Genomic DNA, 21,865 nt, shown 5'->3' with positions numbered 1-21,865 from the left:
CAAAACAAAACAGCCTACATGAGTCACAAAGAAGATGAACACCAAAATATAATCGTATTACATACAGTGCTTATAGCCACCTTATACACCAACTCGAATAGTTTTCATTCTGTTGCTATCATAAAGAAATATTTCAGTAATATTGTCTGTAGTCCACAAAATATGGGGGCCAAAGAAGAGACGTAGAGACAACCGTTGGCAGGAACCTACCTTGAAAGGCCGGCGTTAGGACCATGCGGCATGCATCAGACAGAGGCAGGCTTTCCGTGTACCCAATGCGCAACAATCCTCCAAGCACCGTTTCGTGCAATATAACCTGCGTTCATAAAAGCCCTATCACCACCAACAAGCAAAGCAGGCTCTACTGCTAGCTGCCTTTCTGTTTATTTTCCTCCAGGAAAAGTAGCCAGCAAAGCAGCCTAAGTGAACGAAAATGGCCAGAAGTGATAGGCAGAAAAGAGAGTTGAAGAGCGAATATGTGTTTTTGGACTCCGAAACGTCTATGGATCAGCAAGATTTTGATATGTCTAGTTGCTCTATTAATGACGTCTTCAACTCCAGAGACGGCGCTTCTTCTCCATTGAGTCAGATTGATACTTTTCTGAAAAACGTTCAAGTTTTGCTGGAAGCAGCAAGTTTTATCGAGAACGCCGAGAGGAAGGATGGAAGTAAGTTTATTTGTGTAACGGTTTTCTCCCAGTAATATTCAGGGAAACAAGAGTTTCATTGTCAACAGACGCGAGACAACAAAGGGCTGAGTTCATTCAACTGATCTACTTATTATTCTCATGCATGCATTATTATGCACGCGCACTGATATTGCACTAATAGCCTAATATTATGAATGTAATACATTATCTATTACTTTCCCTGTAGTCTAGATTTCTGATATGATTAAGATATATAATTTTGTGTATGTTTTTCTACCCCTCAAAAGCATAATTTGCTTTGCACCTGCTCACTGGAACAATTTAATTATTTAACCTAAATTCCTATTTCACCATATATTCCTATTTGACCATATAGGCCAGGCCACTGACGAAGCCTAGATTTATTAAACCCCATAATGGTTTTAGGTGTGGGTGCACAGAACATTTTGTTGGCCACCACTTTGAGAGTAGATATATTTTACCACAGCATCGCAGCGCCCTCCAACTCATTTTGGGGTGACGTCATAGTGCCCCCGCAGCCTCCTCGGTAGTCTAAACAGCTCGATTGTTTGGGGGGAGAGATAGGCCTATTGTTAGATGTTTGTACATATTTCAGATAGGATGCTTTTTCTCACTATTATGACGCTAGCCTAGAGCACCTGGTTTCAGTTGTATTGCTTTATATTTCTGTTCATTGTGCAATAGTTGCACAATCTGTAAATCTCAAGAAAGGGATTTTGTTGAATAGATGCTTGCATGCTTTATTATATTTTCTATAAAAAATACTTTCTTTAGTACACCATTTACGTATCAGGTTATTGCAAAAAGTTTAATATAATAAGTAAGTTTCAAAGTTAGAGTAAATTGATTACTATTCTCTTATTATCTAACAAACAATGATATCTTTCGTGCAACATTTTCATCTCTCCTTTTTTTCTACCCGATTGTTGTTGCTTCCTGATACTTGCGGGTTTTCCACATGGCGCGAAATCCCTTTGTGATTGGTCAAGTGCAAGTTCGCATGAGATGCCTGTCACAAGGTATCACCAATCGAGCGTCTCCTTTGCGGTGATGTAATTTGTTGCTGGGCCCGGCTTCAGTCAGCAGGTACACCCCCACTCTGGTGTTGATTCATGGGGCTTGCAGTCTTTTTTGCTAGAAATGAATGCGAAAGGAGATATGATCATCGGGAATAGCATACAGACCGGTTTTCAACTACAATCCAGTGGACAATATTCATGTTTGATGTCTTTAGTCTGGAGTGATCTGTAGCCCATTCCTGCTTTTAGACTCATTATAGGCCAGTTAATAACGTTTTAACATAATAACATAGGAATATCAGGCTATTAAAATAAGGCTTATTCATATAATGTAGTCTCTTTCCTTTACATTTCCAATTAAAAGTAATTATTTAAATAACATGAAACATTGGAGGTGGACAGTAGTACATTGCAAAGTAGCATAGCAGCCATAGCATAGGGGTAATATTTTCAGCTTAGAAATCAATAGAATAAAGACTCAATATCCCATATAGCTTTGCGTCGAGACCAGCCCCCAGCTCGAGCTAGGTCTCCGCCCCTCAGCTGTGGAGCTAGGTAAACAAACTGGGAGGAGTGAACACAGGCAGCAGCAGGGACTTTGCAGGCTTTGGGCTTTCGGTGGAAATGTTATGTAGTTTATATCCATTTTGTAAAATTTTTAACTGTTTTTCCTGAATACTTTTAATACTTTGCTACACTCGTTTTTCGATTTTTTAACGGCTGAAAACCTGACTGAATAGGCTGCAGCTAGCTAGCTGTGTTGTATAAGACTAGGAATATTTTTTTCGACAAGGCTTTTAATTCCAGATCCAGCAAACAAATTAGCTAACAAACAAGACATTTCTGAAGTAACGTTTTGTGTTATACTCAACGAGGAACAATTATTCCGATTTTGGATCGTGAAACGCAATAATACCTGTCTTTGAAATAGTATCACAAGTTGTAGAAACGTTTAGCTAACGTTCGCTAGCTCTAGCAGAATGACGGCAGTGCAGTTGATGAACATCCAGAGGTTATTGGAAGCAGCAGAATATCTAGAAAGGAGGGAGAGAGGTATGCAAAAAATAAAATAACGTTAGGCATTTGTGGTTAGATTCGTTTAATTTGATTATGTAGGTTCATTTGTGTATTTTCAGAGTTTTAAAAACATTTGCTTGTCATGTTTGACAACTTTAAAATACACCACAGACAAATGTAGCTAGGCTATGTCAGTGACAGTGTTCTGTGTGTGTTGTTGCTGTTTTCAAGCGTCATCACCGAAAACAAACGATTAATTCCGTTAACGGTAGATGTGTGGTGGGTGGCAAGAGTTGCACAATTTATTCGGATGATCTAGCACCAACATTGTATATTTTTTCCCGTTGTTTACAAAATGTTGCATATGGTGGGGGACGGTCCAACTTGCCTTAACCACAATTTTATTTCAACAGAGTGTGAACACGGATATGCATCGACGTTTCCGTCGTCCATTCAGAACACGAACTACCAGAGGCAAAAGAAATTTCGAAACAAGAAGTTCCACAATAACCATAACAGGTAAGAAAAACGGCACTTTTGTTGATCAATAGCTTCGAGCTTGCATGCCATGCCAATGTGTTATTTGCCTGGGTATTTATGTTGATCTAAACAAATGAATTAACTGTCATTCAGTTGCATTTCTCTATAATAAGCTGAATGATCGATAACAATGCTGGCATAATGTGTTATCACTCGACTGTCAGTGCAACGTTGTAGCCTATTGACTGGTAAAACAAGCCTAGATGTGGTTGGCACAACACCACTTGAGGGTCTTAACCTACTTCTGCCCTCTTTTGCAGCATGTAAGCCCACTTATAGAACATCATGGCATGTTATATGCAGGAGTTAACATGTATTCAGAGAAATTGTCCAAGCATAAAATATACACGTGGATTAAAAACCGTGTAGCCTACAGAGAGTGAATGTTAGGGCACTCTTTGCTTTGGGCTTGGGGTAGCACTAACAGCTGGAGCTCGCTATCATCAGCTGATTGTCAAACTGATGGAGGTTAGGGACTGGGAGAAATTTGCAGATGGAAAAACCGACTAACACCATGGGTTTTGAATTATTTTATGTACAAAACAAATAATAATTGGTTATAATATAGTCGTTATTACGGTCTTACAACTGATTCCCATTTACAGTGTCGAAACATTTGTTAATACTATATGTTGTTATACTCTTCCCAAGCTATAATATTTGGTTAGTTTTGTCCCCAACCCTGATGGAAAAAAGCTCCTATTTGCGGCTGGTGTTGTATGCAGGCACGAGCAAGGTGAATACATAGAACCTTTTAAAAGACTGTCGATGTGGCTTTGTGATTTTTTCCCCATTTGTATGTGTAATCTGATTATTACTAAAAATCTATGCAGTTTAATCTAATGTATAAACGTTAGCCTGCACTTCAATAGCTGATGTATTTGAAAATGACGTTCTACAAAGAGCCTTAGACAAGATTGATACTACTGCCGTAATGCTCTTTCAGAGGAAAATGCATTGAAGGCTAGATTCTGTATAGACTATAATAGCGTAGGTGGTCTTATCGGTTAAGACCATGGACATACTATTGTCCTCTACTTATACAGTCATCTTACCATGGACAGCCAGCCGTGATTCAATCCGACTGAGAGACTGAGAGCCTTTTTCATCTTAAACTTGAGAGGAATGAAAAACAGGAACAAACGTTTTACTCACAGCTATAGTGTAGCCTAGTTATGCATGGCAATGATAGTGATCAGATTGGCTGATCTCACACTCTCTGTCCCTCTTTCACCCTATTCAGCAGGGACATGTTTATCTCACCGTTGTGTGTGGCAGGGATCCTCCATTCCTCCATTCAAGTCATCTGCATCTGTTGAGCTATTGCTACAGACATTCTGATCGCACTCTGATAGCTGATTTGATGTGTCCTGTAGCCTACCGTAGAGGGTGATTATACACTATTGTCTACTGTATAGGCTAGTGCAGCGTTTCCCAAACAGGGTCCTCGGGACCCAAGGGGCACGTTTTGGTTTTTGCCTTAACACTACACAGCTGACTCAAATTATCAAAGCTTGATGATTAGTTGATTATTTGAATCCGCTGTGCAGTGCTAGGGCAAAAACAAAAAAACGTGCACCCCTTGGGAAACCCTGGGCTAGTGTGTTTACGAGTGTTAACCCATATAGGAGATCTAGGCCTATCTGGCTTGATCTCTTCTAATCAAATCAAATCAAATTTGATTGGTCACATACACGAGTTTAGCAGATGTTATTGCGGGTGTAGCGAAATGCTTGTGCTTCTAGCTCCGTCAGTGCAGTAATATCTGACAATTTCACAACATATACCCAATACACACAAAACTAGTAAGGAATGGGATTTGAGAATATATACATATATGGACAAGCAATGACAGAGTGGCATGGACTAAGATACATTAGAATAGAATGCAGTATATACATATGAGATGAGTAGTGCAAGATATGTAAACATTATTAAAGTGACTAGTATTCCATTTCTTAAAGTGGCCAGTGATTTCAATAGTAAGCAGCAACCTCTAATGTGCTAATGATGGCTATTTAACAGTCTGATGCCTTAAGATACAAGCTGTTTTTCATTCTCTCGGTCCCAGCTTTGATGCACCTGTACTGACCTCGCCTTCTGGATGATAGCGGGGTGAACAGGCAGTGGCTCTGGTGGTTGATGTCCTTGATGATCTGTTTGGCCTTCCTGTGACATCCGGTGCTGTATGTGTCTTAGAGGGCGGGTAGTTTACAAGGAGCAGCTCCAGGTCTCCATATAAAGATGTACTGTGGGGTTGTTGGTTGATCCTTCCTCCACGGGGAGGCTGCTGCAGACCAGGGTTCAAATACTATTCGAAACCATTTATATCGTTTTAGAGTTTACTCTAACCTGCTTGGAGTAGGGATGGGCATTTGAAATTATTTCACTATTCAAATATCATATCATGATTTATTTTCCTCAGATATCCTGATAGTCGAAATTCAAAATAATCTTCACCAATCAGAATGATGCAAAATGCCACAACAGCAGAGAGTGCACAGTTGTTTCTTAAAAATACTATAAGAGAAGTAGTCAATTTCTCCTCAACCATGAAAGACTATAATGCATGTTGTTGATGTTAGTTCTATGTGTGTAGTTAAAGGGATACATCAGGATTTTGGCAGAGGCCCTTTATCTACTTCCCCAGAGTCATATGGTGGATGCCTGGTGCATGCCATTGTTATGTCTCTGTGTCTAGAATGAAGGAAGTTGGAGGTAGTTTCTCAAGCCAATGCTATCTAGCGTTAGCAATTGTGCTAGCGCTAATTAGCAACTTCCATCAAACTGCACACAGAGACATAAAAATGGTATCCATGAGTTCATCTGACTCTGGGGAAATAGATAAAGGGCCTCATTGCCAAAATCCCAAAGTATCCCTTTAAGGGCAAGGCTTGCTACTGTGATTGTTCATCTGGGGCTGTGATAAATTGTGCCAACCCTGTAAAACACATTCCAGCTCATCTTTCATCCCCCTGTAGGGAATATCTGACGTTAAGTAATATCATCCAATTATTTACACTTTAACCCATATGATTGGTGGGACGGTAGCGTCCTCATAGCCGCCATTAGAACAACGCAATAGCAGCAAACACAGAGTTTGTCGGCACCCCTTTAATATCTCTCCATCATTTTTTACAGGGGAGAAATAAACTTGCAGGAGCATAAAGTTTTAACATTGTATATGAGAAGGCTTTGTACAGTTTATGAGCTGAGCTGTAAATTGTGTGGTATTTACACTAATAAATTGTGGCAGGCTCTGGCTCCTGGCTGGCTGGTGGTCTATTGGCTCTATAGATAAAAACGGTTTAGATTAATCAAGATAGGCTTGTGGGTGTAGGGTAGGGTGTGGTGGGTGTAGGGTGTGTGTCTCTGTGTGTGTAGCCTAATATATGGAGTCCGGCACGGTTGTTTATTTATAGCACGGAGTTGCAAAATGTTTCGAAGGAGGATGTCGTTTTTCTACATAATTATTTACAGTACAGGAAATTGGTTACATCTTAGGTCCTTGCTAGGCTGTGATGGCAAGTTTAGCAGAGACCGGCTTCTCTGGTCCTTGTTAATGAGAAATGACTGTCACAGTTCAGTTGTTAACCCAGTCTTGCATACACAATAAGCACAAGAGCAGCAGCGGTGGTAATGTATTCTAATGGAGACATATGGTGTTTTTATGTACATTAATAATTAAATGTAAAATAAAATAAAAAGGATTTGGAGTCGCTCTGAAGAGGCGCCAACTCCCAGAATCCCTTGTAACCTGGCAGCGTCTCTTTTCCTCCCTCTCTGTCGTTCTTTCTTTCTCCTTACTCTCTTCCTCATCCCTTGTTCCGTGTAGCTAAACAGTGGTCTATCCTATCAGGTCAGCCTCTGCAGGAGGATGCCATTTTTGTGTGTGAAAACTTCGCAACAGTAATAGTTCCCCTCCAATAAAGAGAAGTGCCCATATGACCTGGGAACCAATAATTGGTTCCTCCCTGCGGCGAGTGGGTTGAGGAGTTTGTTTAAAAAGACACACACACACACACACTCTCATACACACACACACTGGGCGGGCAGGCAGGCCATTTAGGCCGTAGCAGGAGGGCCTGATTATCTTCAGTGTGTTGCCATACAAAGAGGCTCTTAGGGAACCAGATGAATCACTTTGCATTATTAACACAGCACTGAGTCTGAGGCCTGACACATACACACGCCACACTCTCAGGCAGCCATACACATGGGGCTACATGGGGCTATGCAGTGTTGGAGGAGGAGGTTGAAGTGTGTGACGAAACAGGCTCTTTGTATGGGACTGAAGCCTTGCCGGGCATATCAACCATACTCACAGTGCATAGTGCACACTGACTCTCAGGCACAGTCTTAGTATTGCACCTCGCAGTCCAGCCAATCTGTGTGTGTGTGTAGGAGTTTAGTACAGTACTTCTCCATTGGGATTAATTGATCAATCCAATTCATTCTGATCAGACCAAGTCAAAGTAAGTGCAGTGTACCAGCAATATACTGTTCCCCTCAACTGAATCCATGGATGTTTGTTGAAATAGATACGCCTATTGACTTCTGAAATGAAGCTTTTGTAATTATTGATGTGTTGAAATGTCACAGGTCTTTGCAATGTGTTGGTTCCTTGGTTAACAAGTTCCTTTCTTGTTTTTCTGTTTGCAGGTCCACACATAATGAGTTGGAGAAGAACAGGTGAGTTGGTCTTTCATTTTCATACTTATTACACTTAAAACAAAAAGTCAACTTGTCCAAATATATATGGAAAAGTCCAACTAGCCCCTCAAATTGCACTGCAAAATCACTTGCTCTTAGCCTGCCAGTTTGTAGCTTTCCACCAGGCAACTTTCCCCAGCAACAGGTTATTAAAGCAAAAGGAAGATTTGACCTAGTTCCTCTTAATCTAAGGATATTCTCTCTCTCTGCCTCTCTCTTTCTGCCCTCTCTCTCTACCTCTCGCTCTTTCTGCTCTCTCTCTCTCTCTCTCTCCCTTTCTCTCTCTGTCCTCTGTCTCTCTACACTCTCTCTCTCTCCACCTCTATCTCTGCCCTCTCTCTGCCCTCTCTCTCTTTGCCCTCCCTCCCCCTCTCTCTCTATGTTGAGTCTCCACTCTACAGTACATTGGGTTCACCACTCTACAGTACATTGGGTTCACCACTCTACAGTACATTGGGTTACGCAATGGAGCCATTGCTAAGGGCTTTGAGTTACACGGTTACGGCCAGGCAGGGCAGGGTAGGGTGCAAGCACAGCAGACTGGGCCCGAAACCAGAGACATTTTCAGTGTCTCAAATGGCACCCTATTCCCTACATAGTGCACTACTTTTGACCAGGACCCATAGTGCACTATATATGGAATAGGGTGCCATTTGGGGACGCAAGCCAATTGTTCAAATAGTTTCTGGAGTGCATGTTATGCAAGTTTCTTATTTTTTTTGCTCGTCAATTGCATAGAAGTTAGGCTTGCTAGTTTACACCGCAACAAGTAGGCCTAGCTATTTGAAGTTTCACTCTCCTGTCCTTTCGCAGGGTAGGTGTTTTCAACTGTCTAAGCATATTTGGAGAAACTTCTGGTATTTTTGGCATTTTCCCAAACTCACTCACCACTGATCTGAAGCAGAGGAATGTGGGGCATTGGAGGTTACTGAGGGTGAGAGCAGCTGCCTCTGAAATGGCACCCTATTCCCTATAAAGTGCACTACTTTTGATCAGGGCCCGTAGGGCACTATATAGGGAATAAGGTGCAATTTGGGCCCTGGTTTAAAGTAGTGCACTGCATAGTGAATAGGGTGCCATTTCAGACACAGCCAGGGTTTTATGGCTGCTTTGTACAGACAGAAGACAGTGGATTCTTAGAAGCCCTTATCAGATTTGGAGTTCAACCACCCACATTGGAGTGTTTAGGCTTCATCAATCGCCTGAGAGGAGAGGAAGGTCTGAAAGGGTTCACTTGGAAACCATCAATAATACAAGGCTAGACTGAAGGATTGATAGTAAAAACAAGCCCACTCATTTCCTAATGTAGCCTCTCTTTAGTCTACGCACAATGAAAGGAATGAATCCATTTCATTACATACCACCTCGTTATTTATTTTGTGACTTTTCTAAATGACAGGGACATTGGGAGAGGAGATGTGTTGGTTGACCAATTAACTAGTTAAATATAGACAAGGTTATGATGTGTCATCTCATCTCATGACTGTTCTGTGTTCTAATGACACCATGCCGTCCTACCATCCTGCCACAGAGACTGGTTCTGGCAGATAGTGCCCTAATGGTTTTGCATCGTCAGTGCTGACGCATCGTGTGGCACTGGTGGCTCTGTGTGGGTTGTGGCCGAGATAAGTGATGAGGGTAGGAGGAGCGAGGAGACGTACAGATGTAGGATCTTAATATGAGCCAGTTTGCTACAGCAGGAAAATAATCCTGCAGCAACCGAAAATGTGAATTATTATGTGGATTATAATTAATGGACATTTTTGTAGGGGAAATCAAGTCTGAAATGTCAAAGTGGAAATGACAAACTTCAGAAGCCATTTTAAACCTCAAATACACTACAAGTAAAAAAATGTCCTGCGTTGCAGGAAAGTACTCCTGCAAAAGGGTGATCAAATTAAGATCCTACATCTGTAGGCCTTTACTGATGTAACTAACTGCTGTGCTTGCCTAGCTGGTTTGGAACAACCTGTGCTTAATGCATTATGCTAAAACAGCACTGTAGCAGCCAAGTGCACCTGTTAGTTGCTGTTGACAAGGTTTTCAACCTACCACATGACATTTAGACCTAGGCCACAGTGAGTGGTGTTGTTGCTGGGCAGATTAAACCTAAAACAAATCAATATTAGAGAAATTAGTTTCATTCATGGAGGAATCGTAATCCGGCCCTTTAAGAAAAAACATTCAAAAATCTGAATCACAAGCATACAGTTAATCTCATTTGCTGTAAGTAAATACCATACTTTATATGTCACGGGCCTACTAAACCCGTTTGGCATTGAATTGTCCAAGCCAGCCCTGCTGCACTCTGGTTTCTGGAATGGAACACTCACCAGTTCCATTCCATTTAGTCAAGTTTATCAAATGGACTAGTTCCATTCCATTGTTCTTGCTACCGCAGCAGGCCCGTGAGGTGATATCCCTGTAGTGACAAAGCCGTGCTGCAGACAGAGATGACAGGGTAGAAGATGAGAGACCTGAAACCCAGAAACCACATTCCAGATGCTCACATAGCATCAGGCCTCCACTGCCACCAGACTAGATAACACGTCGGTTTCACCCTCTTTGATTATTTAGCAGTCTCTTATAAACCAGGTCGCTCATACATGAAGACGTGAAATTATAGCCTACTGCATTAGAGCTAGAGTTTACACTGGTTGGTTTAGCTTGTTTGTTAGTGTATGCTGGGTGCTTCCCAACGTCCGTTAACATTACGCAAAATAAATAGTACCTAAGACAAATTACACCATTAGATTGTTTGTGGGGTGCTTCCTTGCTAGAGCAGTATGTGAGTGAGCATTTTGCTAACCAAATAGCCTAGCCCCTAAAACACCACTTAGTATTTTACTAACCAAACCCTACCATTAGCTTGTTTCCTATGCGTGATGCTAGGCTAAGTATTGTATGTACAGTATACATGCTGCTAGTGAGGGATTCAATGACCGTAGTCCCTATTGAACCAGCTGTGTGTTCAACTGGCCATGTTGTTTTATGATGTCTCTGTTTATGGGTAATCAAGAGGGCCAGGCTTTTACTCTGGGACATAAATCTAGAGATGCCGTCTCCCTCACCCCTCACTATTCTTTTAATAGTGTGTATCAGGCCTATAATACACAAGACAATAATAAAACTCCTAAATGATATTGCTGCTGGTGGTTGGGTGTCTCTAGTCTCTCTGCCGCTGATAGAATTATATTAGTTTTTCCGCTCGACACTCTATGACAAGGGGTTGTGCAAACAGACTCTCTCTTAAACACCTTTCAGCAAGGGATGTCTATGATATATTAAGGGTACAATCTGCAATATTTAGTGCAGTTCGATTCCAATTTCAATTACCCACTACCCATTGGGCTCTATGTGTTCTCTGGAAAATAATGCAACTCCGTGAAAGGTGAGTTCCACTCCGCTGGCGCGTCGTGTCGTGGAACATACCTTCCACGTCGTTCATTATTTTCCATAGAATGCATAGCCCCTCATTGATTATCCCTTACGTATCAGAAGGTGAATGCACCAATTTGTAAGTCGCTCTGGATAAGAGCGTCTGCTAAATGACGTAAATGTAAATGTATTGCATTCAATTGAACATAAGTTCAGAAGAACCTCATGTCTTCTCTCATCTGATCATTCTGAATGACTTTAGAGGAGCAGAATAAGACCATGAAACACAATACCAAAGTCGTGATTTCACTCTGAAAGCTGTTTTGGTTTTGGCCCAGGCTTTAGGACCCTGAGGTGCTCAGGTCTACATCCTTCATGGTGTGTGAGAGCGGAGTTTGTCCCAATTCTCCTCCGACCATAGCAACAACAATACCCACCCCACCCTCCCTGTTGTCAGGCCTTGCAGCCAGGCCCAAACTGGACCCAGTTGGGGTTCGTCCCAGATGGCAACCTATTCCCTATATAGTGCACTACTTTTGACCGGCTCTGGTCAAAAGCAGTGCACTAAATAGGGAATAGGGTGCGGTTTGGGACTCATTCGTTCTTAGCCAACCAACGTGATGCCTTGTAAGCTTTTCTTGGCTCAGAAAAGCAGCTTAAGGGACTTGATCTTTGGTCTGGCGAACGCAGCAGAGCCAGAGTGGAGCACAGCGGAGCACAGCGGAATCAGGGTGGAGCACGCACACGTGCTGGGGGCTGGAGCACTTTCCCCTCTGGTCAGCCAGATCCGCTACGCTAGGCGAGGCTATGCTAACCGCTAACTTCTATTTTGGTAAAAGAGTTAACTAGCTGTTTGCTAGCAGTTAGCATTAGCGAAGCTAGCAGTAATATTCCGTTATAGGAGTTAGTTAGCGGTTAGCATTAGCATAGCGTAGCGTTAGTTGATCTGGCTGTGAGAGGGTGTAATAGTAACAGTAACTGGGTGAGGGTGAATAGAGACGGAAAACACCTGTCTCACGAAGGGCCTGACTCTGAAGGACACATATTTAGCCAACCGCGTGCACTAATCCACTCACATACACAAACCTAGATGTACTGTGTACACACGGTCCTATATCAGCTCATTATACACCCACACACACTCCGTGTAGGAGACACAAGAGAATCTCTAGGTCATCCTCGTTACGCACGTCTTCCTAACTGTCCTATATTCTCCTTCTGCTGAGTCGCTCTGTAAGAACACACTGGTTTAGTGAACACACACACACCCTCCAGCTGGATTAGGTGCCGGTCACTCGTCCTTACCTGACCTTTGACTCAGGATATCTATGCACATCCTTGTTGTGCCCTTATACAGGGGATGTTTGTGTTTATACAGGATATTTGCATTAGCACGTACAGCATTCCAAGATGTGCAGGAGATGGGAGGGTCAGTTTGTTTCGGGGATTACACACTCATGTTTGTTTAGAAGGATAGAAATAGAAGTGTTTTGATTGTATTTGGAATATCTCCCTGATAAGACAGTGCTTTCGATCAAATCAACATCTCTCCCTCTTTACCCTTTTACCACAACTAATAAAACTCCTTATGTGGTGGTATTTTCTCACCCACCCCATAACGATAGTGGGTCACGCTTCTTGACAAACCAAACCCACATCCCAAGTGGCTGTTTAGTAGGAGTGTTCCAGGATGGAATGCACTAATGTTCCGTCCTCTCCCCTACTGCTGCTGCTGCTGCTAGTCTAGAACTTTGTCCCAAATGGCACCCTATTCCCTATGGGCCCTGGTCAAAAGTAGTGCACTACATAGGGAATCGGGTGCTATTTGGGACGCACCCTAGAGCAGCATGTCAATCGGTTAGCATTCCAGCTAACCAAATCATCCAACCTAAAAGGAAGAACTAGAAGCCTGTTGGAACTGAACCATCTCGATTACATTTGTCTGGGGTCTATATTTAGACTGCTAGAGGGAAAACTGCTCAGTTTCGACCAATCATGGCTTGTTAAGGACGGATGCCCTCCAATCAAAATGCGGTATCTTCTGACGACATCATATCCTTCCTGGTTGGTTTGTGTGGATGGTGGAGTGTCATTGTTTACAGTTAGTGTTCCGTAACAGGGACAGAGCTAGCTTATAGGGTCCTGGGTTTGTGAACTACTGTACCTAGCCACTGTTACAAGGCATGGTTAAGTGGATCTGCTTTTAGGATTTGAGGCGGGGGTGGGGAGACAGCTGTGTGTGTGTGTACAGTATTAGCATAAACCAGAGCAGAGTGAGAGGAGAGAGGATATCAGGGATAGCAGAAGGACAGTCGTGCCCCAGAAGCCAACATCTGGTTGGTTGGATGTTGGAGGGATCTCCCTCGGTTTTATCTGTTTCAGCCCAACGTGGTGTTTTAGGACAGTAAAGCCTTCTGGTTATTGGAGTTTAATCCAATGCTCCTCTGACCTCAGGTCACTATAGAAGGGGGGATGGAGGCATGGGAAGTGATGGAGGGATGGGAAGTGATGGAGGGATGGGAAGTGATGGAGGGATGGGAAGTGATGGAGGGATGGGAAGTGATGGAGGGATGGGAAGTGATGGAGGGATGGATCATGGATGGGGAATGATAGAGAAAAGAAAGAGATGAAGGGGAATCAGGGAACGATAGAGGAGGGGATCCCCATGGAGGTAGGGACTAAGGAGGGGAAGCAGGGAACGATAGAGGAGGGGATCCCCATGGAGGTAGGGACTAAGGAGGGGAAGCAGGGAACGATAGAGGAGGGGATCCCCATGGAGGTAGGGACTAAGGAGGGGAAGCAGGGAACGATAGAGGAGGGGATCCCCATGGAGGTAGGGACTAAGGAGGGGAAGCAGGGAACGATAGAGGAGGGGATCCCCATGGAGGTAGGGACTAAGGAGGGGAAGCGACACTTCTTGTTTTGAGTAGTAGAGAGTCATCAAGCTTTGTGGACGCCAGAATCACATGATTCTGAGGTCATGTGATATTGGGGTCTGCTCTCTCTTTCTCTCTATCTCTCTCTCATTCTCTCCCCTCCCCCTCTCTATCTCTCTCCTCTCTCCACCCATCCCCTCCATCCCTCTCTCCAGTGGACCAGATTAAAAGCTACAGAGCAGAGCGATGTTAGGCACGTGTGAACTAATCCATGTGTGTGTTAGTTATGAGCCCCCAGTCCCAGTCTCACTGGGACCCTGCCTGCTAGAACCTACTGGACACTGCACAGCTGGCATAGCCTGCATAACCCCCTCCTCTACCTCCTCTTCCTCCAGTCATCCCCCACGCTGACTATTTCTAACTCTCTCTCTCTCTTTCTCTCTCAATTCAATTCAAAGGGCTTTATTGGCATGGGAAACATATGTTTACATTGCCAAAGCAAGTGAAATAGATAATTAAACAAGTATCTCTCTCTCTTTCACTCACTTGCTTTTTACTCTCTATCCATTTCATTCCACTCTCTCTCTTCTCTCCTCTCGCAATGCTTCCTTTTTAAACTTCCCCTCTCATCCCTCCCTCCCTCTCTGTGTTGCTGTGTTGCCATGCATCATTGCAGATGCCGCTCTGTGGTTTGGCATGGGTTCAGTGAGCAGGCGTGACGTGTAGTAGGACAGATCGACTACAGTGTATATCTGCCCAGCAATTATCGTACAATTGGATTTATTTACCAACCAACCCTCGTGTGTGTGTGTGTGTGTGTGTGTGTGTGTGTGTGTGTGTGTGTGTGTGTGTGTGTGTGTGTGTGTGTGTGTGTGTGTGTGTGTGTGTGTGTGTGTGTACGCCTCCTGAGTGGCGCAGTGGTCTAAGGCTAGCTGTGCCACTAGAGATCCTGGTTCGAATCCAGGCTCTGTCGTAGCCGGCCGCGACCGGGAGACCCATGGGGCGGCGCACAATTGGCCTAGCGTCGTCCAGGGTAGGGGAGGGAATGGCCGGCAGGGATGTAGCTCAGTTGATAGAGCATGGCGTTTGCAATGCCAGGGTTGTGGGTTCGATTCCCACGGGGGGTATGAAAAAATAAAATAATAATAATGTATGCACTCACTAACTGTAAGTCGCTCTGGATAAGAGCATCTGCTAAATGACTAAAATGTAAATGTTGTGTGTGTGTGTGCCTGCGTGAGTGAGTGAGTAAGTAATGTGGTGCAGGGTTCCCTGATATTCCAGATATCCCATGTTGATTTAACCCCTTTATACACCAGCTGGTTTTGAGTTCCACTGTGGTTCTAGACTAAACAACCCAGTGGTTGTCTGGATGGATCCACAGGATGTGCTGCTCACGACCAGACAATCATATCTCAAAGGAATGAAGAAGGAACTGATGTTAGTCCATGGAAGTCTAAAAAGGGCATTACTGAGAACCAGAAAACGAGAGAGAAACACACACACACACACACTCACACACACACTGAATACCACCATACCTACCCACTCATAGTGATAAATTCCACCCCCACAGAATAGCTACATCCCCAATGTTTCTCTGTCATTCCGACATGGAATATGGGTCACCATCCGACTTCATTCCGAGAGGGAATTCCGACTCCCCAGACTCACTAATCAGTCTCTAGGATCCCCAACGAGTGGAGTGGGCTGTCGCACACTTCTAGAGTGAACACATTCCACATTCCTTTCATTCTTCAGTGCTGTTAGTTACATATAACAATTGCCTGTCAGTTGTCTGCCTGTAGTGAAAACTCAAAGGACGATTGTCCTTATAGGATGTCCCCCACTCAGAAGAAGAAGACAGCGAAGGAGGGATCTCTCTCTCTCTCTCTCTCTCATTTACTCTCTCAAGTACCAGTCTAAGAGTCCCAAATCGTTTCTTTCTGTCAATAGCCAGCTAGACACGCTTCATGTCCTTGTGTTTCTGCTCTTTTGTCCTATTGGCTTATTGAGGGTTGTAACTATACAAGGATGTTGTCTATGTTATCTCAACCACTAAGAGCTGGAGCACTCTGTCTTTAGTAGCTAGCCCAGCTAGCAGCGCAACATTTCATACATTGCTGTAGGCTTCAGATGCTAGTTTCTGGGCAGATTACACAGAGATGGAAGAGTTAGACCTTTAATGACGGTCTCTCCCCGTCCCCCCCTCGCTCTCTCTCTCTTTCTCCATCTCTTTTTTTCCCCTCTCTGTTTCTCCCCACCTCTCCCTCCCCCGCAACGTATTGTATGCCACCCCCCCCTCTCCCTCTCCCTACATCCATCCCTCTCCCCCATCTGTCTATGTCTTATAATAGACAACAGCAAAGCGTCCTCCTGTCCTTTAGTGTAAAGACGCCATCGGCAGGACAGGCCTATATTCATCTGAGAGAGTAGTGTGTGTGTGTGTGTGTGTTTGTGTGTGTGTGTGTGTTTAAGCCCAGAAACGTGGCAGATCACCATGTCAACACTCACTGCTCGGCAAGATATTACAATCCACCACTCGCCAAGAATATCAATGTATTTCTTTATTTACATTCACCCCTGTCACTCGGATTTACATCCAATTTGCTTTGAGGGGGGACAGTGACACATCCTATTATCCTATGGGAAGGTGGCTCTGTGTCGATCAGCTGTATGGTCTGTTATTGGAATAGAATAAGTAGCCTATAACTAGGGAATCAAATAAGAATCCCAAAGTAATGAATTGAATCAAATGTTTAATTTGCTCTTTGATTATCATGGCAGTATGGTTCTTTAGAACATTTCGTTCCCTTTAGAAAATCATGTGGTTGCTACAAATAAAACATTTTATAAACTGGGTGGTTCGAGCCCTGAATGCTGATTGGCTGACAGCCGTGGTATATCAGACCGTATAACATGTATTTTTACTGCTCTAATTACGTTGGTAACCAGTTTATAATAGCAATAAGGCACCTCAGGGGTTTGTGGTATATGGCCAATATACCACACCCCCTTGTTCCTTATTGCTTAAATATAGTATTGGAAAAGGTCAATCTAGTACAGAACCTTGAAGTGACACTGACTGACTCTTCCTGGTGGGGTTGTCCTATGGGAAGGTGATATGTTGTGATGATGTTGCTTTTGGGAGTTAACCATGTGGGTGCTTTAAAAAAGACTAAGTGGGTGTTACTACCATGTGCTTTAAGCATCGAGAACAAACAGACTATTTGACCCCAGTCCAATAGGCTACATGACCTGTTCAGTCAGTTAGTTGGACAGGTGCTGCTGGTAGAACATGTGACCTGCACCATAGCAGTCATCATGTGACAGCACAGTAAGCAGTGGGCCTCATGAAAGAGAGAGGGAACACACACACACTGAACCACACAGGGCATCCTTACCATAAAAACAACATCTCCATTGTGTTGCTAGCGTAGCTAGATTCAACACTGGAGCCTGTGTTAGTGTGCATGTGTGTGTTTGTGACTGAGTATACAGTAAGCTATGTTAGTTGTGTGTTTTTATAAGACGGGTGGGCGTGCACGTGAGAGACAGCAGTGTTCATGTACTCACACGGCTGCACCGCCTGGTATGGCAACTGCTCGGCCTCCGACCGCAAGGCACTACAGAGGGTAGTGCATACTGCCCAGTACATCACTGGGGCCAAGTTTCCTGCCATCCAGGACCTCTATACAAGGCGGTGTCAGAGGAAGGCCCTAAAAATTGTCAAAGACTCCAGCCACCCTAGTCATAGACTGTTCTCTCTGCTACTGCACAGCAAGCGGTACCGGAGCGCCAAGTCTAGGTCCAAAAGGCTTCTTAACAGCTTCTACTCCCAAGCCATAAGACTCCTGAACAGCTAATCAAATGGGTACCTGGACTATTTGCATTGTCCCCCCACCCCTCTTTTACGCTGCTGCTACTCTCTGTTTATTATCTATGCATAGTCACTTTAATAACTCTACCTACATGTACATATTACCCCAATTACCTGGACTAACCTGTGCCCCCGCACATTGACTCTGTACCGGTACCCCCTGTATATATGTCACGTTCGTCGAGGAGTGAAGGAGACCAAGGCGCAGCGAGTGAAAAGAACATGTTGACTTTATTACTTAAAGCAACCAAAAACAACAAACCAAAGCGACGAATGTGAAGTCCAATAGTGACAAAGACTAAACAGGAACAAAAACCCACAACCCTCATGAGAACACAAACAGTTTAAATATGGCTCCCAATCAGAGATAACGAGCCGACAGCTGACACTCGTTACCTCCGATTGGGAGTCACACGACACCACAAATAACTCACCCAAAACACAACCAAACGAATACACCCTATACAACAAAACCCCACAACAAAACCCCACAAAACAAATACACCCTGGCTCAAATACAAAAGTCCCGGAGCCAGAGTGTCACAGTACCCCCCCCTAAAGGTGCGCACTCCGGGCGCACCAGCATACAGTCTAGGGGAGGGTCTGGGTGGGCGTCTGTCCACGGTGGCGGTTCTGGCCCTGGTCGTGGTCCCCACCCCACCTTAGTCACCACCCGCTTCCCTAGCCTCCTCCACATGACCACCCTCCAACTTACCCCACCTGGATTTAGGGGCAGCACCGGGCTAAGGGACCGCACCTGGCTAAGGGGCAGCACCGGACTAAGGGACAGCATCGGGCTAAGGGACAGCCCCGGACTCAATGGTGGATCCTGGCTGGCTGGCTCTGGCGGATCCTGGCTGGACGGCTCTGGCGGATCCTGGCTGGACGGCTCATGGCTGGCTGAAAGATCTGGCTGCTCATGGCTGGCTGACGGATCTGGCTGCTCATGGCTGGCTGACGGATCTGGCTGCTCATGGCTGGCTGACGGATCTGGCTGCTCATGGCTGGCTGACGGATCTGGCTGCTCATGGCTGGCGGAAGGCTCTGGCTGATCCTGTCTGGCGGAAGGCTCTGGCTGATCCTGTCTGGCGGAAGGCTCTAGCGGCTCCGGTCTGGCGGACGGCTTTGAAGGCTCATGGCAGACGGAAAGTTCAAGCGCCTTAGGGCAGACGGGCAGTTCAGGCCCCGTTGGGCAGACGGCCGACTCTGGCCGTCTGAGGCGCACCGTAGGCCTGGTGCGTGGTGCCGGAACTGGAGGTACCGGGCTGAGGACACGCATCTCAGGGCTAGTGCGGGGAGAAGCAACAGGGCATGCTGGACCCTGGGGACGCACATAAGGCCTAGTGCGGAGAGCAGGAACAGGGCATGCTGGACCCTGGGGACGCACATAAGGCCTAGTGCGGAGAGCAGCAACAGGACGCACAGGACTCGGGGGACACACAGGAGGCTTGGTGCGTGGTGTAGGCACTGGTGGGAAAAGGCTGGAGACACGCACCATACAGCTAGTGCGTGGAGGAGACACAGGGCTCTGCAGACGTACAGGAAGCCTAGTGCGTGGTGTAGGCCCTGGTGGTACTGGGCTGGAGCGGGGAGGTGGCGCCGGAAATACCGGACCGTGCAGGCTTACTGGCTCCCTTGAGCACTGAGCCTGACCAACCTTACCTGGGTTGATGCTCCCCGTCGCCCGACCAGTACGGGGAGGTGGAATAACCCGCACCGGCCTATGTGGGCGAACCGGGAACACCATGCGTAAGGCTGGTGCCATGTACGCCGGCCCGAGAAGACGCACTGGTAGCCGGATGCGTTGGGCCGGCTTCATGACATCTGGCTCAACGCTCACTCTAACCCGGCCGATACGTGGAGCTGGACTGTACCGAACCGGGCTATGCCTGCGTACAGGAGACACCATGCGCTCTACTGCGTAACACGGTGTCTGCCCGTACTCTCGCTCTCCACGGTAAGTCCAGGGAGTAGGCGCAGGTCTCCTACCTGACTTCGCCACACTCCCTTTTAGCCCCCCCCCAAGAAATTTTTGGGTAGTACCCACGGGCTTCCAGCCTTGACTCCGTGCTGCCTCCTCATACCGCCTCCTCTCGGCTTTAGCTGCCTCCAGCTCTTCACGAGGGCGGCGATATTCTCCCGGTTGTGCCCAAGGACCCTTTCCAGCCAGTATCTCCTCCCATGTCCATGAATCCTTTATAGGCGTCCATGAATCCTGTTGCCGCTTGACACGCTGCTTGGTCCTGTTACGGTGGGTTTTTCTGTCACGTTCGTCGAGGAGTGAAGGAGACCAAGGCGCAGCGAGTGAAAAGAACATGTTGACTTTATTACTTAAAGCAACCAAAAACAACAAACCAAAGCGACGAATGTGAAGTCCAATAGTGACAAAGACTAAACAGGAACAAAAACCCACAACCCTCATGAGAACACAAACAGTTTAAATATGGCTCCCAATCAGAGATAACGAGCCGACAGCTGACACTCGTTACCTCCGATTGGGAGTCACACGACACCACAAATAACTCACCCAAAACACAACCAAACGAATACACCCTATACAACAAAACCCCACAACAAAACCCCACAAAACAAATACACCCTGGCTCAAATACAAAAGTCCCGGAGCCAGAGTGTCACAATATAGCCTCCCTACTGTTATTTTACTGCTGCTCTTTAATTATTTGTTATTTGTCTATTTTTCTCCTTTTATATTTTTTACTTATCAATTTTTTACTTAACCAACAATGCAGTTTTAAGAAAATTAAGTGTTAAGGGCTTGTAAGTAAGCATTTCACTGTAAGGTCTACACCTGTTGTATTCGGCGCATGTGACGAATACAATTTGATTTTATGTAATATTTATGTAACATGTATGTGGGCTGTGTGAAGAGTGACTGCCACATGCATATTGAATTTCACCATCTGCAAAATGTACGGGGGTGGATCAACGCGCCGCACGTTTGGCCCATATATGAATTATATATTATTCCATATGATCTACAGAGGCATAAAGCGATTTCCCAAGAGTACACAGCTAAGCCAACAAGTCCTGTTTGATATTTTTAGAGCTTAAATTATAGATTTACCCTACACTTGAGTGTACAAAACATTAGGAACACCTGCTCTTTCCATGACATAGACTGACCAGGTGAATCCAGGTCAAAGTGATGATCCCTTATTGATGTCACCTGTTAAATCCACTTCAATCAGTATAGTTGAAGGGGAGGAGACAGGTTAAAGACAGATTTTTAAGCCTTGAGACATGGATTGTGTATGTGTGCCATTCAGAGGGTGAATGGGCAAGACAAAATATTTAAGTGCCTTTGAACGGGGTATGGTAGTAGGTGCCAGGCGCACCAGTTTGGGTGTGTCAAAACTGCAACGCTGCTGGGTTTTTCCCGTGTGTCTCAAGAATGGTCCACCACCCAAAGGACATCCAGCCAACTTCACATAACTGTGAGAAGCACTGCAGTCAACATGGGCCAGCATCTCTGTGGAATGCTTTGGACATCTTGTAGAGTCCATGCCCCGACGAATTGAGGCTGTTCTGAGGGCAAAACGGGTGGTGCAACTCAATATTAGGAAGGTGTTCCTAATGTTTTGTACACTCAGTGGATATTTCAATACCTTTCCGCTTCATTGAAATCATAGACAACATCTGTGTATGTTTGGTGTGTATAATCTGATTAGCTCTCAATATTACTGTTCAGAAAAATACCAATTTAAAATCTATTTGGATTTAGGCTGTGGCTTTTGTGCCTCAAATAAGGCA

At 45.0% G+C, this 21,865-nt stretch overlaps 1 protein-coding gene across 3 annotated transcripts in view; it reads left to right on the top strand.

Moving 5' to 3' along the window:
• The first annotated feature begins 350 nt into the window (after window positions 1–350).
• LOC311115269 (max-interacting protein 1-like) overlaps window positions 351–21,865 on the top strand; it is a 35,269-nt gene continuing 13,754 nt past the window's right edge. For 2 of the 3 annotated variants that reach the window (XM_084190464.1, XM_084190466.1), the window contains exons 1-3: window positions 351–668; window positions 3,121–3,226; window positions 7,910–7,939. In XM_084190464.1, the coding sequence (XP_084046590.1) occupies window positions 434–668; window positions 3,121–3,226; window positions 7,910–7,939 (371 nt within the window). In that variant the 5' untranslated portion in view covers window positions 351–433. Of the gene's footprint in view, window positions 669–2,265; window positions 2,744–3,120; window positions 3,227–7,909; window positions 7,940–21,865 lie in introns of those variants that run through there. The other variant, XM_084190465.1, reaches the window with a different exon arrangement.

The sequence above is a fragment of the Coregonus lavaretus genome, assembly GCF_964263955.1.
Source record: "Coregonus lavaretus genome assembly, contig: HAP1_SCAFFOLD_913, whole genome shotgun sequence".
NCBI lineage: Eukaryota > Metazoa > Chordata > Actinopteri > Salmoniformes > Salmonidae > Coregonus > Coregonus lavaretus.
The sequence above is the reverse complement of the archived record's forward strand: the minus strand, read 5'-3'. Positions and strand labels throughout refer to the sequence as shown.